The 14,833-nt window shown below is 49.3% G+C and overlaps 1 protein-coding gene across 1 annotated transcript in view; it reads right to left on the bottom strand.

Annotated features, from left to right (window-relative positions):
• Positions 1 to 9,393: 9,393 nt before the first annotated feature.
• The window catches only part of LOC149336305 (uncharacterized), a 31,063-nt gene continuing 25,623 nt past the window's right edge, over positions 9,394 to 14,833 (bottom strand). The window contains exons 14-16 of the mRNA XM_089554111.1: positions 13,974 to 14,150; positions 11,930 to 12,056; positions 9,394 to 9,530 (exon numbers count right to left, since the gene is read on the bottom strand). Of these exons, the coding sequence (XP_089410237.1) occupies positions 9,476 to 9,530; positions 11,930 to 12,056; positions 13,974 to 14,150 (359 nt within the window). The 3' untranslated portion in view covers positions 9,394 to 9,475. The remainder of the gene's footprint in view (positions 9,531 to 11,929; positions 12,057 to 13,973; positions 14,151 to 14,833) is intronic.

Genomic DNA, 14,833 nt, shown 5'->3' with positions numbered 1-14,833 from the left:
GACAGTAGCATCGTAACCATGCGGGCTCTTTTTAACAGCGATGCGGTTTGATCCGGAGGTTGTGTCGTTAGTCGTGCGCAGCGGTGGTTGTGTTCGCGGTAATGAGGTCACCCACGGACGCCTGTGGCCACCTGTCGCAGCGGATAACAACTATTATATTAGTTGGAGTCCGCTCCGACAGGCGGCTTTAGGCGTCCGTAGGTGACCTCATTACTGCGAACACAGCTCAAGTTCAGGACTTTCTTGTACACCAATTTTAACTATGAGACAACTGTGCAACGTTTGAAGGTTGTGGGAATCCTGGCTTTCCGCCGTCGCCTTTGCGCGGCTAGCCGGCCTCCCGCGTTGTTTCTCCTCTTTCCCTTGCTCCCGCCTCAGGCGGTGGAGAGGCGGCTGGGTGACTAATCACTGTCATTTAGCCACAGCTCCGCCCCGGCTCCCCAAGGGCCTTTGCCATTGGCGCCTTTTGGCGGGAATTTGGGACCCGCTTTGGGCGGCCGCGCACCCCGCGACCGTCCGAGCGGGGCCCAGAGAGAGAGATCCCTCCGAGACAGAGAAAGGTGCGTACGCTGCTGTATTGTCCGTGCCGGCCTTTGCCGTTCGGACCAGTGCTTACTCGAGCTCGCCCGCACGTGTCCTCTGACCTGCAGCGGCTCGAGCCTGTCCAGCGGGGTCCAGCGACCTCCGACAGGCGTACCTTGCGTTGATTGCCCACTCTCTCTCGCAACCGGCCCAACGGTCGACACGAGAGAGAGATCACAGCACTGCCGCGGGGACATTCTCCTGCAGCGGCGTGTTAGCGGCGCGCATTGCTCTGGTCGCTTCGTGCGCGCAGCGGAGCCTTGCTCCTCGCGCGCCCCCGGGACGGGGTGACTATTGAGTGTGTGTGTATCAGCTGAAGGACGACGTCAATAAACGTCTCCTTTGTGAACTTGGAGGCCTATTTCTTTGCGGCGAATCGCTCTCCTCCCAGCGGAGGTTGAGTGCGCCGCAGCGGTGTCCCAGTGTGTGTGTGTGGTGACGGCTGATCGGGGCCCTTGGCTCGCGCGAAGCTCGAACCCGCGGTGGGTGGTGGCCTGTGTCCACGTAGGAACCCACAACTGGCGCCCAACGTGGGGCGCCAGGCGTGGGGCGGGGTATTTATTGCCTTTCGGTTGCCCCGTTTGGTACTTGGCTTTTTTCCACCGCATCTCACAGTCCTTGTCTCCAGTAGTGTCAGCAGTAAAAAGAAGGGGATGAGAGAACAGGACACCCTAAGACTCATAGACAGCCTCGTCACGAGCAGGGTAACGTACAGCCTCCCCTACTACGAATTAAACAAGCAAGAGACTACAAATCGACACCATACTACGCGAAGCGTACAAAACGGCACTCATACTTCCAATGTCCACACCAACCGAAAAACTAATGGCACTGGGAGTATCGAACACCTTCGACGAACTGAGAAGCACAACGTAGTCCGAAATTAGACAGACTCACTCAAACCAGAACGGCAAGACACCTACTGGAGAAATTACGGCTACCTCTAGGCACGCAAAGAGACAAGGAACAGATCAATAATGAAGACAAAAAAAACATCCGGGTAAGACCCATACCCCGACACATGGATCCCAATATGTATCATGAAAGACGACAAGCAGCACTCAGCAGGGAACTCAGCGACAATCCCAGCGTAGTCTACACGGACGCAGCAAAGTACCGATACCAACACAAAACGATCGCCGTTGTAACAGACGAAGGAGGGCAAGAAATAACCAGCGCAACGATAAACAGCCCAAACATAGAAGAAGCTGAAGAAGCCGCCATTGCTCTGACAATATCGCACGGAAACGCAACAGGACACAACCTCACCATATATTGACGGACTCCAAACAATTAAGCATACAGAAACTACACAAGAGGCAGGATCGACAGCATCGCCAATCATATTCTACACACGAGAAGACACAAAAACACAAAACATGGTAGTTTGGGTTCCCGGACATGAGGGGATGAGGGACAACGTGGCAGCAGACGAGTTAGCTCGAGGGTACGTCAACCGAGCAGACTCAACACTTTGCACCATGGGCACCTTTGACCCACTTACCCCCCCCCCCCCCCCGTACTCAGATATACTCGATCATTACAGGGGTCAGCGCAAACGCTACCCAGCCCCATACAAAAGGATTACCAAAGAGGAGGCGTTATACTGGCGCAGACTACAAACCGACACAAGATATTCACTACACAATACGCAGACAAATGTCCGTGGTGTCAGGGTAAACCTACACTAGACCATGTCACATGGACCTGCTCTAAGGCAGACTTAAAGCCAAGAATAAACAACCCGAGTGTGAGGCAGTGGGAGCACTTGCTGGCCAGCGAGGACGAGGAAGCGCAACGATTTCTTGCGCGCCGAGCCACGATAGCACCAGTCAAGTGCTGCATCCTGGACCAAGGATCGATCACGACGCCCAGTGACCCTTAAGGGTCAGGAACACTTTAAATTTATCAACAATAAAGTTTTTTCCATCTATCCATCCATCCATCGTCACTCCGCTCGCCTCCGCACGCTTCGCCAGCTGTGTAGCATGCCTGATAACTTGTCGGATTGAAAAGGAGAGCGTGCGCCGCAGCCACAGCTGAGGCGGCAGTATGGACGGCGACAAGTCTGCGAAGCAGAGGCCTGGAATCGACATCGGATTGAGATGAAGGGGGAACGAATCGCCCAGGAAAGCGAGGAACAGCACGTCGAACGACTGGCTAAACGCTTTCGCTAAGTATATATATATCTTGGCATAGCCGAGGTAAGCCACTGCCAATTTTTTCAGCATTATGTGCAACAACAAAAGTGAGACTATCGAAACAGAGCAGCTTTGAGCTGACCTTGTGTTTTGTGCGCCTGTTGGAACGAGATGTAACGCCGTGGGATTTTGAGCGCGAACGCGGGAACGGCTACCGTGCAAGCAGCGCTAGTAGTGACGTCACGTGAGGCAATAGCGCTATTACGGCTGAAGTAGAATCCACATTTGAGCTAGTTGGTATAGCGTGATGGAAAAAATATAGCGCACTCAGGACAGCTGACAAGGAAGACCAAACACAGGCGCTGCTCTTCCTTGTCCGTTGTCCTAAGTGCGCTATATTTTTTCCATGATGCTATTACGGCTGTTAGACAAGCGGATGCACTCCTATCCAGAGTCGCGTGGTGCGGGCAACGTACAGAGGGCAAAACACGTCTAGAACGACCAAACTGTGTGTTCCACGGCTCCTGAAGCCGCTGCGACCGGGAAGGCAAAATATGACGATGGATTTAAATCTTTGAGTTTAATTTCAGATTCCTACACCCAGACCATTTTTAAGCAGATGTTATCGCTAGACATCGCGTGTTCAGCCTGAAATACGCCTAGAACGCAAGCGTTCCCTCTGTACGGCGATAACTAAGAACGAAGAGCATTAAAGGGCTGCTTGTTCATCATGTCGAAAATATGTAGCTTTTGAGCCAGCAAGGAAGCAAGTTTCCCCTAGGGACAAGAACGTCTGACCTCGGGCGCACTCTTTTGTCGCAGAGGAGAGAGAAATAAAAAAAAATTGCGGCGGTTTAGTTTGCAGTTCGACACGACCAATTCCGCGAGAAGCTGAAGTTGATGCAGGTCTGAGCGCACTCTTTCTATTTACTCTTCCCTTCCGACGATGCACAATTTTCTTTCAGTTTGGACGCCTAGAGCAGTGCGCATACAGCTGCTGTGAGGCTGTGGCGATGGCCGAACTGTCTAAGCCGTCGGGAAACTCATCACCAGCCTGACTTCGCCCACTACAAGTCAAAGGCCTCTCTCTCTCATGTCTCTCCGATCAACCTTGTCCTTTGCCATCTGCGGCCACCTCCTATCCCCCAAACTTCTTAATCTCATTCACCCACCCAACTTTAATTCTGCCCCCCCCCCCCCCCCCCCCTCCCGCTACGCTTGCCTTCTCTTCGGTTATCCTGCCTTCGCCTTATATGGCCTGCCCAAGCCCATTTCTACCTCTTTATTTATGTCATTAACCCACGTTTGTTCCCTCACCCACTCAGCCCGATTCCAGGTCCCTAAACATTACACCTATCATTTTCTTTTCCATAGCTCGCTCCGTTGTTAACTTAAGCTGAACCCTTTTCGTTAGCCTCCACGTTTCTGTCCCATATAGGTGAGTACCGGGAAGACACAAGTATTGTATAGTTTTCTCTTAATTGATGGATATTGGTAAGCTTCCATTCATGATCTGAGAGAATCTGCCGTATGCGCTCCACCCCATTCTTATTCTTCTAGTCATTTCCCTCTCATGATCCGGATCAGCGGCCACTACCTGCCCTAAGTAGACGTATTCCCTTATCACTTCCAGCACCTCGCTACCAATTGCGAACTGCTCTTCCTTGCGAGACTGGTGAACATCATCTGATGCGCACTCCAGGGGGCAGTGTAGCCGAGGCAGATTGCCCTGAATGATCTAGGAACGCCTTAGTGTTCTACTACAGAACGCCAACAATTATAAGCCTCTCGTCTCAGACAGGAAGAATCCAAAGTGCAATAGCTAGAGGCAGACATAAGCCGACCGACTGATAATTCAAGATCCAGCAGTCCGAGAACAGTGCGACAAAGCTGATTAGCATGTATTTTTTTTTATACATAAGCAGAACATTTCACTGCACCAGTATAGCACAAAATCTTTTCTTCGCAGTCGCATTTCATTACAGTAGCATCTTTCTGGTTGCAATCATTGTTTTTATGGTTTATGAGAATTTAACGCCCCATAGCGACTCAAGCTAGGAGGGATGCCATAGTAAAGGGGTCCAGAAATTCCGACCGCCTGGGGTTCTTCAATGTGCACTGACATTGCACAGTACACGGGCCACTAAAATTTCTCCTCCACCGAAATGCAACCACCGCGACTGGGATCGAACCTGCATCTTTCGGGGCAGCAACAAAGTGCCATAACCACTGAGCCACTATGGCGACACTGGGCGTAATCATTATTGCCTGCCAATGACCGCATGCACTTCTGCAATGCCCTTGTATGTAATCAATATTTTTTTTTCTCTTCAGTATCTCTACCGCTGCCACAAGCCAGCCTTCCCTTGCTTATTTCCGTCGCGTGCAGCACAGAATGCTAGCATTCTGAAAAGAATACTGAGCCAATTTATTAAGGCGAAAGCCTTTAATGTCTCATCGCTGTAAGCAGCAGTTGTCGACAGAAATGTCACGCTTTTCAGTTGGTCGAAACGGTCGTGACGTCCCAGTGCGCGAATTTCAAACAGGGCCAATTGTACTTCGGCAAGTAACCAGGCAACCAATTGAAGGGATCGTATGGTGATGCTCCAAGTAAGTGGGGCTGAGCTTAGTTAATTGCGTAGTTGCTAAATTAGCCTAGTTAACTTTTCAAGTCACGCCATATAAATAAATAAAACCGAGTAAGAAATTGGTCGAGCTCGGGAATCGAACCCCGGTCTTCGGAGTGCGAGACGAGCATGCTATCCACTCCGCCATGCCAGCTCAATGGTATGGAATCAACAAAGGCGCGTCTAGTGAATACGGTGTCTTCGCTCACTCTCATCCTCCTCCCTTCTCTTCCGGCGAGGTTTAGGTGTCCACCGAGATATGAGAGACACATACATTTCCTTTCCTCACAAACCAATTTGCCGACGAGCGAACCGAATGGGCGATGGCGTTCTGTGGACTTCTGGAAGCGTTGCAAGACGCTGCCGCGTTCCACTCTTAGAGGCGAAGCTTAACATATTTTGACGGGTGTCCACCGAGATATGTGAGATAGTTACTGCGTAATTTCCTTTCCTCAAATACAATTTTCATTTTCTTCATTACGTGCCATCTTTGTCTTTCTTCTTCCACTCCCACTTCCTCCCTTCCTCTACGGTGCGGTTCAGGTGTCCACCGAGATGACAGAGAATTACTGCGCCCTTTCCTTTCCTCAAGAAAGCGTTCAAAGGGCAAGGCATCGCGCCGAACGGGTGGTGGCGTTCCGTGGACTCCCTGGCAGCGCTACAACACGCTGTCGCGTTCCACTCCTAAAGGCGAAGCTTAAGCGTCATTAATTAGCAGTTAATTAGTATTCAGGTACAAATCAGTAACTAACCATTAATTAGTGATTTGTCGTCACTTAGTAATTAGCCCTCAATTGCATGTGACGCCACCAGTGCCACAGAAGCAGTCAAAGTGGTGCGGAAAATGCTTTCGCCTCTACGCACTTTAGACAGTCAAAGTGCCCCCTGAATTTTTTTGTAATATAGTAGTATCTGAGACTGAACGTGTGGAAGCAACACAGTGCTATCAGGGACGCTGTAGTGGAGGACTCCATATTAACCTCGACCAGCTGGGGTCCTTAAACGTGTGCCGACATCGCACAGCACAAGTGCGTGTCTGCATTTCGCCGCCATCGTAACGTTGCCCCCACAGCCGGGAGTGAACCTACGAACTTAATATCAGTAGCTGAGCGCCACTGTCACTGAGCCGTCGTGAAAGGTCTTATTTCGTATCTGCTGAGGCAACGAATGCCACCGAAAGTAAACGCTGCACAATGTGGTTGTGTTGCTGTGCATGTTTCATATATTTATCATACACCGTACTTAAAAAGGAAAGCTATTTTCACTCCATGCTTTACGAGTTGGAGCAATGCCAATACTAATTGATTAAAACCATACGCAAACATGTGAAAGGGGGAGGCTCTACTAAACACAAGATTTCCAATCAATCTGGTGTACAATGCTTTGGAATTGCCGAAAGCACATTAAAGAAGCGCTAATTAGTTTTCTTCCTAGACACAAGACTTCCGTCGGTCTTGTTATCACATAGTCTGGTTGCCATTTCTGCACTGCCTAGCACAGACAGCTTTCAGTGGCTAAATGTACACGCTAGCACACCACATTTCGTAGGGAAAAAAAAGTAAAGCACGGCAGGATGCAAAAAAAGTGGGGCTGGACAGATTCCTGAACTGGTTCGGAACAGTGTCTGATTCGTTCCGGTTCAATTCCAAGATGGCGAAAAAAGTATTACGTCTGTTCGGTTACTGTTCCGGGCAAAATGTGGGTTCGGTTCTGGTTAGACACCCTGGTTCTGCAACGTTATCCTGAATTCCTCGACTTTCCCTCAAACTGCTAACTCGTTGAGGGGCTTCCACTTTCCCAGTTTTTATTCGCTCTTCAAGGCTAGGCTAATCTTACCATCCTGTGGTCACTATAGCGCACCTTTCAGAGGACCTCCACACCTTGCACGATGCCGGGGTGAGTGCATAGTATGAAGTCTTTCATTTTTAGTCTCATTATTGGAGCTCTTCCGCGCCCATTTCCTGTTTTCGCATTTTCAGCAGGGGAAGTATTCATGATCCGTGAATTATTTCTCTGCAAACTCTACTAATAACTTCCCCCTGCTGCTCCTAGAGCCTATCCCATAGTCTCCTACTGCCTGGTATCCAGAGTGTTTCTTTCTACTTTGGCATTGAAATTGCCCATCAGTACACAGTACTGTTTTTTACTTCCTCATAGAAGCTCTCTACTATCTGGTCATCATAGCTAGAAGTAGGCACGTAGGCTTGTAGGCGTAGGCTTAACTACGATAACTGCCGCCCTCTCATTAATATCGAAGAATTCCTCTATGTTGCCACCGTTTATACCCCTATCACACGGGCACTTTCGATCCTCATTGAGTCAATGCTAATCGACTCAATGCAGATCGATGGTTGTCACACGGCCACTTTCAAGCGCAATCGAACTCAATACTTCTTGGCTCGATGCCAGCTCCTCAAGAGTGCTTGAGGTTCCAAGCACAATCGGAAGCACTCTCGCTCTCACGAAGCTATAAAAATAAACACTAGTTAACAGAACAAAACCACATTTGATGTTGTAGGAATTGATTAAAATGCAAGACAGAACATTTTCAGGCACTATGCCTGCTTATATGCAAACATATTTATAAATAATTTCGACACGACGCCAACCATGCTCCAAGCTTCGCCGTCGGTGTAAACAAAAATGGCGTCCTTCTGCTCGTCGACACGCAGACTGCGGAGCGAGCGCGAGACGGCCACTTTCATCGGCTGCTGGCAAGACTGCCTAGATGATTTGCGGCGCCAGAAGAGAAACGCCGCAGTCTACGCAGAAATCGCGGAGGCGTTGTGGGCCCTCGGGTTCCATGGCACAGCAGCAGAGGTACAGTGCTCTGTAGAAGAGGTGCGCCACACGTCTGGCTATGGATTTGGCTGCCGCTGCTCCCGACTGCACAGTGTTGCCGGACTTCACCATGTTATGGCTGTTGGAGGAACATTTGGAGCCACCTTACACACGAGGGAAACTTCTCAAGGAGTATTGAAAATGTCCGTGTAGCACCGGATGTTTCGAGTGTGCTCGAAAATCTCGATGCAGATAGAGTTCAATGAGCATTGAAAGTGCCCGTGTGACAGGGGTATTAGTGTGTGCAACTTACTTGCACCGGCCCTTGCGCACGGAATGAGCACCTCAACCGTGATGCTAGCCCATCAGGAAGTCTCATACACACGCTCCATGCCGGCCCAGTGCTCTCAAAACATGGACTCGTTCAACGAAGTGTCCGCATCACAAAACCAACACAATGCGAGCAAGCCAGTTGGCTAAAAGCTTTATTAAGCAACACCAAAACTGACACCCAGCACTGTGGGAGCTGTACAAAAATAAACGAACAATTCAGAGGTAATTACACCTTGAAACCTGCCTGCAGTCTGCAGATGCGTCAAACAATAAATTACAATGCCATCATCAGACTTTTGGCATGCAGTATAAAAACGCGTAATAAAAATATGCCCCCAATTCATAGTCAGTAAAAGTGGACACATCATTGTCAATTATAGCCTAGTCCACTTATAACTGCTCCAGATAACATGAACACTTGCTTATTACGAACGAATGCAGTGCCACTGTCAAAGTACTGCTTTAGGGCAATGGCAATTAGCCTCGGATGCACCGGACAATTGTAGCCGCACAATTCGGTTATAGCGAACACAGATTTGCCGTAAAGTATTTTTGGCTGTAATATAGGCAGTCCGCTTAGGTGCTACGATCACTGGATAACAAATGCAATATACCACGCATGACCGTCAGGTTCATCATAAGTGAGCTTGACTGGCTTAAAATCTGCCTGCAGCCCAAAAAAGCTACAAAAAAAAATTACAATGCAATCAATTACAATGGGCATGCAGGATAAAAAAATTATGCAATAAAAAATGCCCCCAATTCACAATGTCACATTAAATCAACACATCATTGGTAATTACATCTTAAAATCTGCCCGCAGCCCACAAAAACATCCAAAATGTTTTTTGTAGTTTGTCTTTGGGCAAGATGCAGGATAAAATACATATTATAAAATGCCCCCATTACCCCCCCCCCCCCCCCCATATTAAATTGTGTTAAAATACTTCATAAAAATTTGCATTTTACACGTCAGAACTTTAATACATCCACCAAGGAAGCGTAGAGAAGTCACCGCTTCCTGATGGGCGTCAGGTCAGGGGCACCACAGAGGGGAGCGTCGGACCTGCACACAACAAAGCAAAAAGAAAAAAAAAAGCCACTCACTTTCAGGGAAGAAAAATAAATGACAGGCCTGAAATGGTCCACAAAGTGTGGAAAAACAGCAAGACAACAATGAAATAACATCCCAACTAAGCATGCCAATTTTGGTGGTCCTTTATTGGCGGCAAATACCCAATGAAAACGATATGGAAGAACAAGTATGCACGTTAAGCACGGTATTCACCCACAGGACACATGTCTCTACACATGGTGGTAAGTGTGCATCACATGATGGGACATCATCCATCTCCATCACGTGCAACTTGCTCCATCTCCATCACGTGCAACATGCAAGTTGCTCCTTACAGCCATTATGAGGTGCCAAAATTGTTACCTTTCCTATGCACAGAACTGCAAGTGTGAATGGTCGAGAAAGTCTCGATGCCTTTTGGGAACAGAAGCTTCTCAAAGGGGCCTAGAAACACAATCCGAGTTGACTATTTGCCTGTTGATTGCATACAGTAAGTCACAATGGCGCTATTAGCGTCGGTAATACAGCGTATATTCCATTTAATATTTTAATGTCCTCCCAAAAACAAATTCATGGCTCTGATGGTGTCCCCACACAGTGGCGGGATTTTAGCAGTGGATATGACATCACCTGGCGCGAGCTTGATGATTGTACAAACAGTAAATATACTGCAAATTGTGTGAATAAATAAAGACACATTTTCTCACCTGTCTGTGTTTTATATTAGATCAACAAAAACCACTTGTTTGTCTTAGATAAAAGCCCTGCAAAGCAAGTAAAATAAAAATACACCACCAGGGGCGCTCTGGCATGGAAACAACGCTGCCAGTCTCAGCAAGAACGAGTTGCAGAGAGCAGGCAACCGTGGAGTACAAACCTCCGCGACGTGCTCTGGCAGGCTGTTTTGATTGGTTGCGCCAGGTGCCGTCATCGGGAGAGCGAAATAGGAGTGTGAACCCCTCCAAAATAGAGTTGAGGGCAGCATTTTGTTTGCTTGTATTTTGAAATTTCTTCACTGAATAACTCCCGTTCCTGTGCATCGATTCGTGTAATTCTTTTTAAGTCAGCATCTGTGTGACAAAGAACCCACCTGAAGTATAGCTGGTATCCCCCAAGCAGTGTTTCGCAGCCCCTTTAACATGCAGCAAACCACTTTAACTTGTGAGCACAACGCATTCTAAGTGTACCCGTGGGAACCGATAGTGGCCTGCTATCCCTGACCGACATTGTGGAGTGCTCGCATTGGAACATGGGACACAATTAGCCATGCCAGAGCCCTCCAATGCTTTTCTGGCTACGAAACTCCTCTGCTTTTTTTTCCAATGTGACCAATAATCGAATATAAATCGTTCTATCCAGAAGTGCATTCGGCGACGCCGCACATGGATTAAAACTGCCTACTTTTTGTCCACAAGCAATGCCAACTACAGGCGGGGCAGATCGGGTCACATCTGCACTTCCCGCTAATTGTATTCTCGTACTGCGACGTAAGCAATCGTCAGTCTCGCGTCACTGTCGCTCGAATTACACAGGATCACCATTTGCACCCTGAAACTTGCGAATTTGCTCTCCTTAATTGCCGAATCAGGCTCAGGAATCCTGCGCTCTCGCTAGGTCTACTCGTTGCAGGAAGGGGGCCTGTGTCGCCTATTTTGAAGTGCAAGGATATGAAATTCCTTTCAGAAGCAAGCACATATTTGGAGGCTGAGGTGACATCTCTCATTTCTTGCTGCGCTATTGCTGGCTTTGTTTTTCTCGGCAGCTCCATGTCGCCGAGGCAGGGAACCGACGGGCTCGATTTTCTCGGTATGCTGCTCTGGTTTACAGAGGCACAACAAACACTTAGCAAGTGCTCGAGATCATCCCGTGCACACAAGTTGCATTCCTGACCGACAAAGACACAGTAAACATTGAATTTCACTATCAAGCTAACAGCGGAGGGGCTTCCTTCTGAGTCGCGGCATCTCTGAGCTCCTCTGATGATACAGTTCCGCAGATAGCGAGGCCGCAGCGCTGCAGCCGTGAGCAGCATTTGAAGCTCTCCCAAAGCGTTGCAGAGAAGTTTCGCGACCACAAAGCACTGAAGGACTCTGCTAAGATTAAGGTTAAGTGGCGCACAAGTTTTGGCAACCAAACAAGCAGCCTGCCAGAAACAGTGATGAGATAAATTATGCAGTATTATGAGGGAAGCAACCCCCGAAGCCAGTAAGCACACACAACCAGCAGAGAGCAGCGGGGACTTCAGTGACAGGCCTGCTAGCACAGCAAAATCTGCCCTGGAAGATGGGAATAATGAACTAGTTATAGAGAAAGCAACTCGGGAGGGTAAACTGTCACACATGCATGGTCTGGACCAGAGTTACCAGGACGAAGAGCAGGCAGGTACGCACCGCACTGGAGTGGAGGAGAGGCGGGTCGCCACTGGGGACTCCACAATGGGCAGCAGCAGAGTTGGTGCAGCAGCCCGGCTCGAGGATGCCCCCCTGGACACAGCCGGCCGAGGCAGGCCACCAGCCACTGGTGGACACACAATGAAAACGTGCGAGAGTAAACACAAACAGGAGCCAGGGAAGATGAAAGGCCTGAATGTGCACTGCCAGCGTCAAATGAGATGGAAGAAGAATGGCAGAGATGAGTGTTCAGCAAAACAGAATGCAGCTCTGCTGGATGACCTGTGTGCAACTAATATGAGCCACTGTAACTGCGCTGCAGTGCTAAAAAAAAGTGAAAAATTCAGGGGGGCGCTTTGTTGACCTAAAGTGCGGTGAGTCTGAAGCCTCAGTGCGGTGGTGCTGCTTGTGTCACTGATGTGTTATGATGTTAAGCTTCGCCTCCGAGTGCAACGCCACAGCGTCTTGGAACGCTGCCAGGGAGTCCACAGAACGCCATCGCCAGTTCCGCTCTACGCCTTGCTCGTCCGTAAATTGGTTTTTGAGGAAAGGAAATGTATCTGTCTCTGATATCTCGGTGGACAGGGAAGGGAGGAAGATGGGGGTGAATGAAGACATCGTATTTACTAGATGCACTTTTGTTCATTCCAAACCATCGAGCTGGGATGGAACTCCGGAGGCCCTGGTTGAATTCCCCAACTCGACCGATTTTCTACTCGGTTTTATTTATCTGGTCTGACTAGAAAGGTTAATTAGGCTACTTCGTCAATTAAGCAATTAACTAATCTCAGTCCCACTTACTTGGATCATCACTATACCATATCCTTTAAGGCCGACCCACATGGAGCGAACAGACGCTGCGAATTTCATGCGGCGCGGCGGGACGCCGACGCGCGTTCGCCGTGCTGCACCACATACGGCGAAAAACAGGCGACCGCCGCCAGACAGCAGCCGCCTTGATACTGTAAACAAACCGACTCTCCTCGTAAGCCTAGAAGTGGGAGAACTCTTATACGTTTTCCTGTAGGCAAGCTGAGACGAAGCGAAAGACCGGTGCTCCATTTACGGCCAGTAAACGCACTGAAAAAGGCAGCAACAACGAGAATTCAGTCCGAAGCGAGGGGTCCGGCTTCGAAGGGCGCCGCCATGTTTGTCGCCGCGCGGCGGAAATCGGGCGGAAGCTGTATGCGGGAGCAGAGCGCCCTCATTGGTCCGCGCTGAGCTCGCATTCGCCGCTTCCGATGAGCGGCTGACCGCCGGGCGAACGTATCTAGCACTGCTTGGTCGAGGGCGAACGGCCGCCGCCGGCCAAGCGGCCGCCGCCGGGCGGCCGTTCGCAGGTTTTTCGCGTGAAAAATCGCTCCATGTGGGTCGGGCTTTAATTGGCTGCATGGTTACTAGCCAAAGTACAATTGGCCCCCGTTTGAAATTCGCGCACTGTGACGTCACGACCATTTCGACCAATTGAAAAGCGTGACATTTCTGTCGACAACTCCTACTTACAACGATGAGGCATTAAAGGCTTCCGCCTTAATACGAAACTATGCGGCCAGCCTATTTTTTGGCCAGTCTCAGCACCATGGTATCACACCTGCAGCTGCGCTACCTCAGAGGTGCACGGCCAATTATGCACCATGCGATTCAGGCTGGAGGAGGGATATTCGGACAACTGCTCGTTATGTAGCAACACCTGGACACTGGCTTCAGTCCGGAGTCCATTCAAACGAAAAATTTTCCTCTAATGTTTCGCAATGTAAAAAGATTCCTTCCCAGTTTCCTCTAACGAGCATACATCCAGGGGTGTGTACATTAATTGAACAGGTACACAGCATCAGTGGTGAATGCAGACAAAAACCCAACTGCTGGCGACTGCCATATGGCACTGCGTACTGCTATTGTTTGCACAGTGGGACAGACACCTTATCACCACATACTCAGCACTGCACTGTTGCTAATAGGGCTCGCCGTCGTCCTGTTTTGATTTATGCTACGCATAAAGCAAGACCCGAAAATTTCAAGACAAAAAACTAGGAAGCACAAGCACCTCTGGTCTTGGGAGGTGGAAGGCGGGAGCGCGGCTGTTGAGGCGCCAGGGCTGCCTTTGGGTTTGGCTGTGGCACTTGCTGTGAATTGGGCTTGGATGCTTGCCCTGCCATCTGCGATGTGGGTTGGCCAGCTGGAGCCTGCGCTTTCTGTGGTCCGGCCAAGGATTTCCTTAGGCCTGCGTTAAAGAATAAAGCGCAAGTTAACCAGCACACCATGGATTCTCAAAACTAGCGCTAAGCAGAAAGCCAAGGTCAGAAAAGGAACGGGCATGAAAATGCTCTGCACAGACTCTTCTTTACAGAAAAGAAGAAACCAACCAAGTCAGATCTCAGCATTTCCAAAACATAACACCCAGTGCTGTTTGTTCAGAAAATGTGCGTGGGTTGTGGATGCTTCGTTGCAGCACTAATGTGCATAAGCCTTAAGCATCAAACCGGCCAACTTTGGAAGGCTCATGCTGTCAACCACCTGCAATTGCTGCATATTTGCTTAAGTAGCGCACGAAATTAATGTTACTCATGGTCCTTTCACTGCAAGAGTACATTTCATGCACAATGCTATGAACATGCAGCTTTTCAATCTGTAGATTGTTGTTTGCAATGTGCACAAATGTTTGCAGATTTCTATGCAGCGTAGTCCGGTGAGCCACTCTTCTATAGTTTGTTGTCTCCGAGATACCTCCTCCTTTGCCTCCCCTCCCACAGACATTTTGAATGTTAGCAGTATAGTCAAGGACAAAAGTGTGATCTCCAGCCAGCAGCTAATAACAGAGCTACAGGCTTTATTTGCAGACCATGTGGTACGCGGAGCATGCGGTACGCGCAGCATGCGGTACGCGGAGCATGCGGTACGCGGAGC

The sequence above is a fragment of the Amblyomma mixtum genome, chromosome 7 (genome assembly GCF_055824585.1).
Source record: "Amblyomma mixtum isolate Tamu chromosome 7, ASM5582458v1, whole genome shotgun sequence".
Classification (NCBI taxonomy): domain Eukaryota; kingdom Metazoa; phylum Arthropoda; class Arachnida; order Ixodida; family Ixodidae; genus Amblyomma; species Amblyomma mixtum.
Note: the sequence above shows the minus strand (reverse complement) of the source record. Positions and strands in the feature narration are given on the sequence as shown.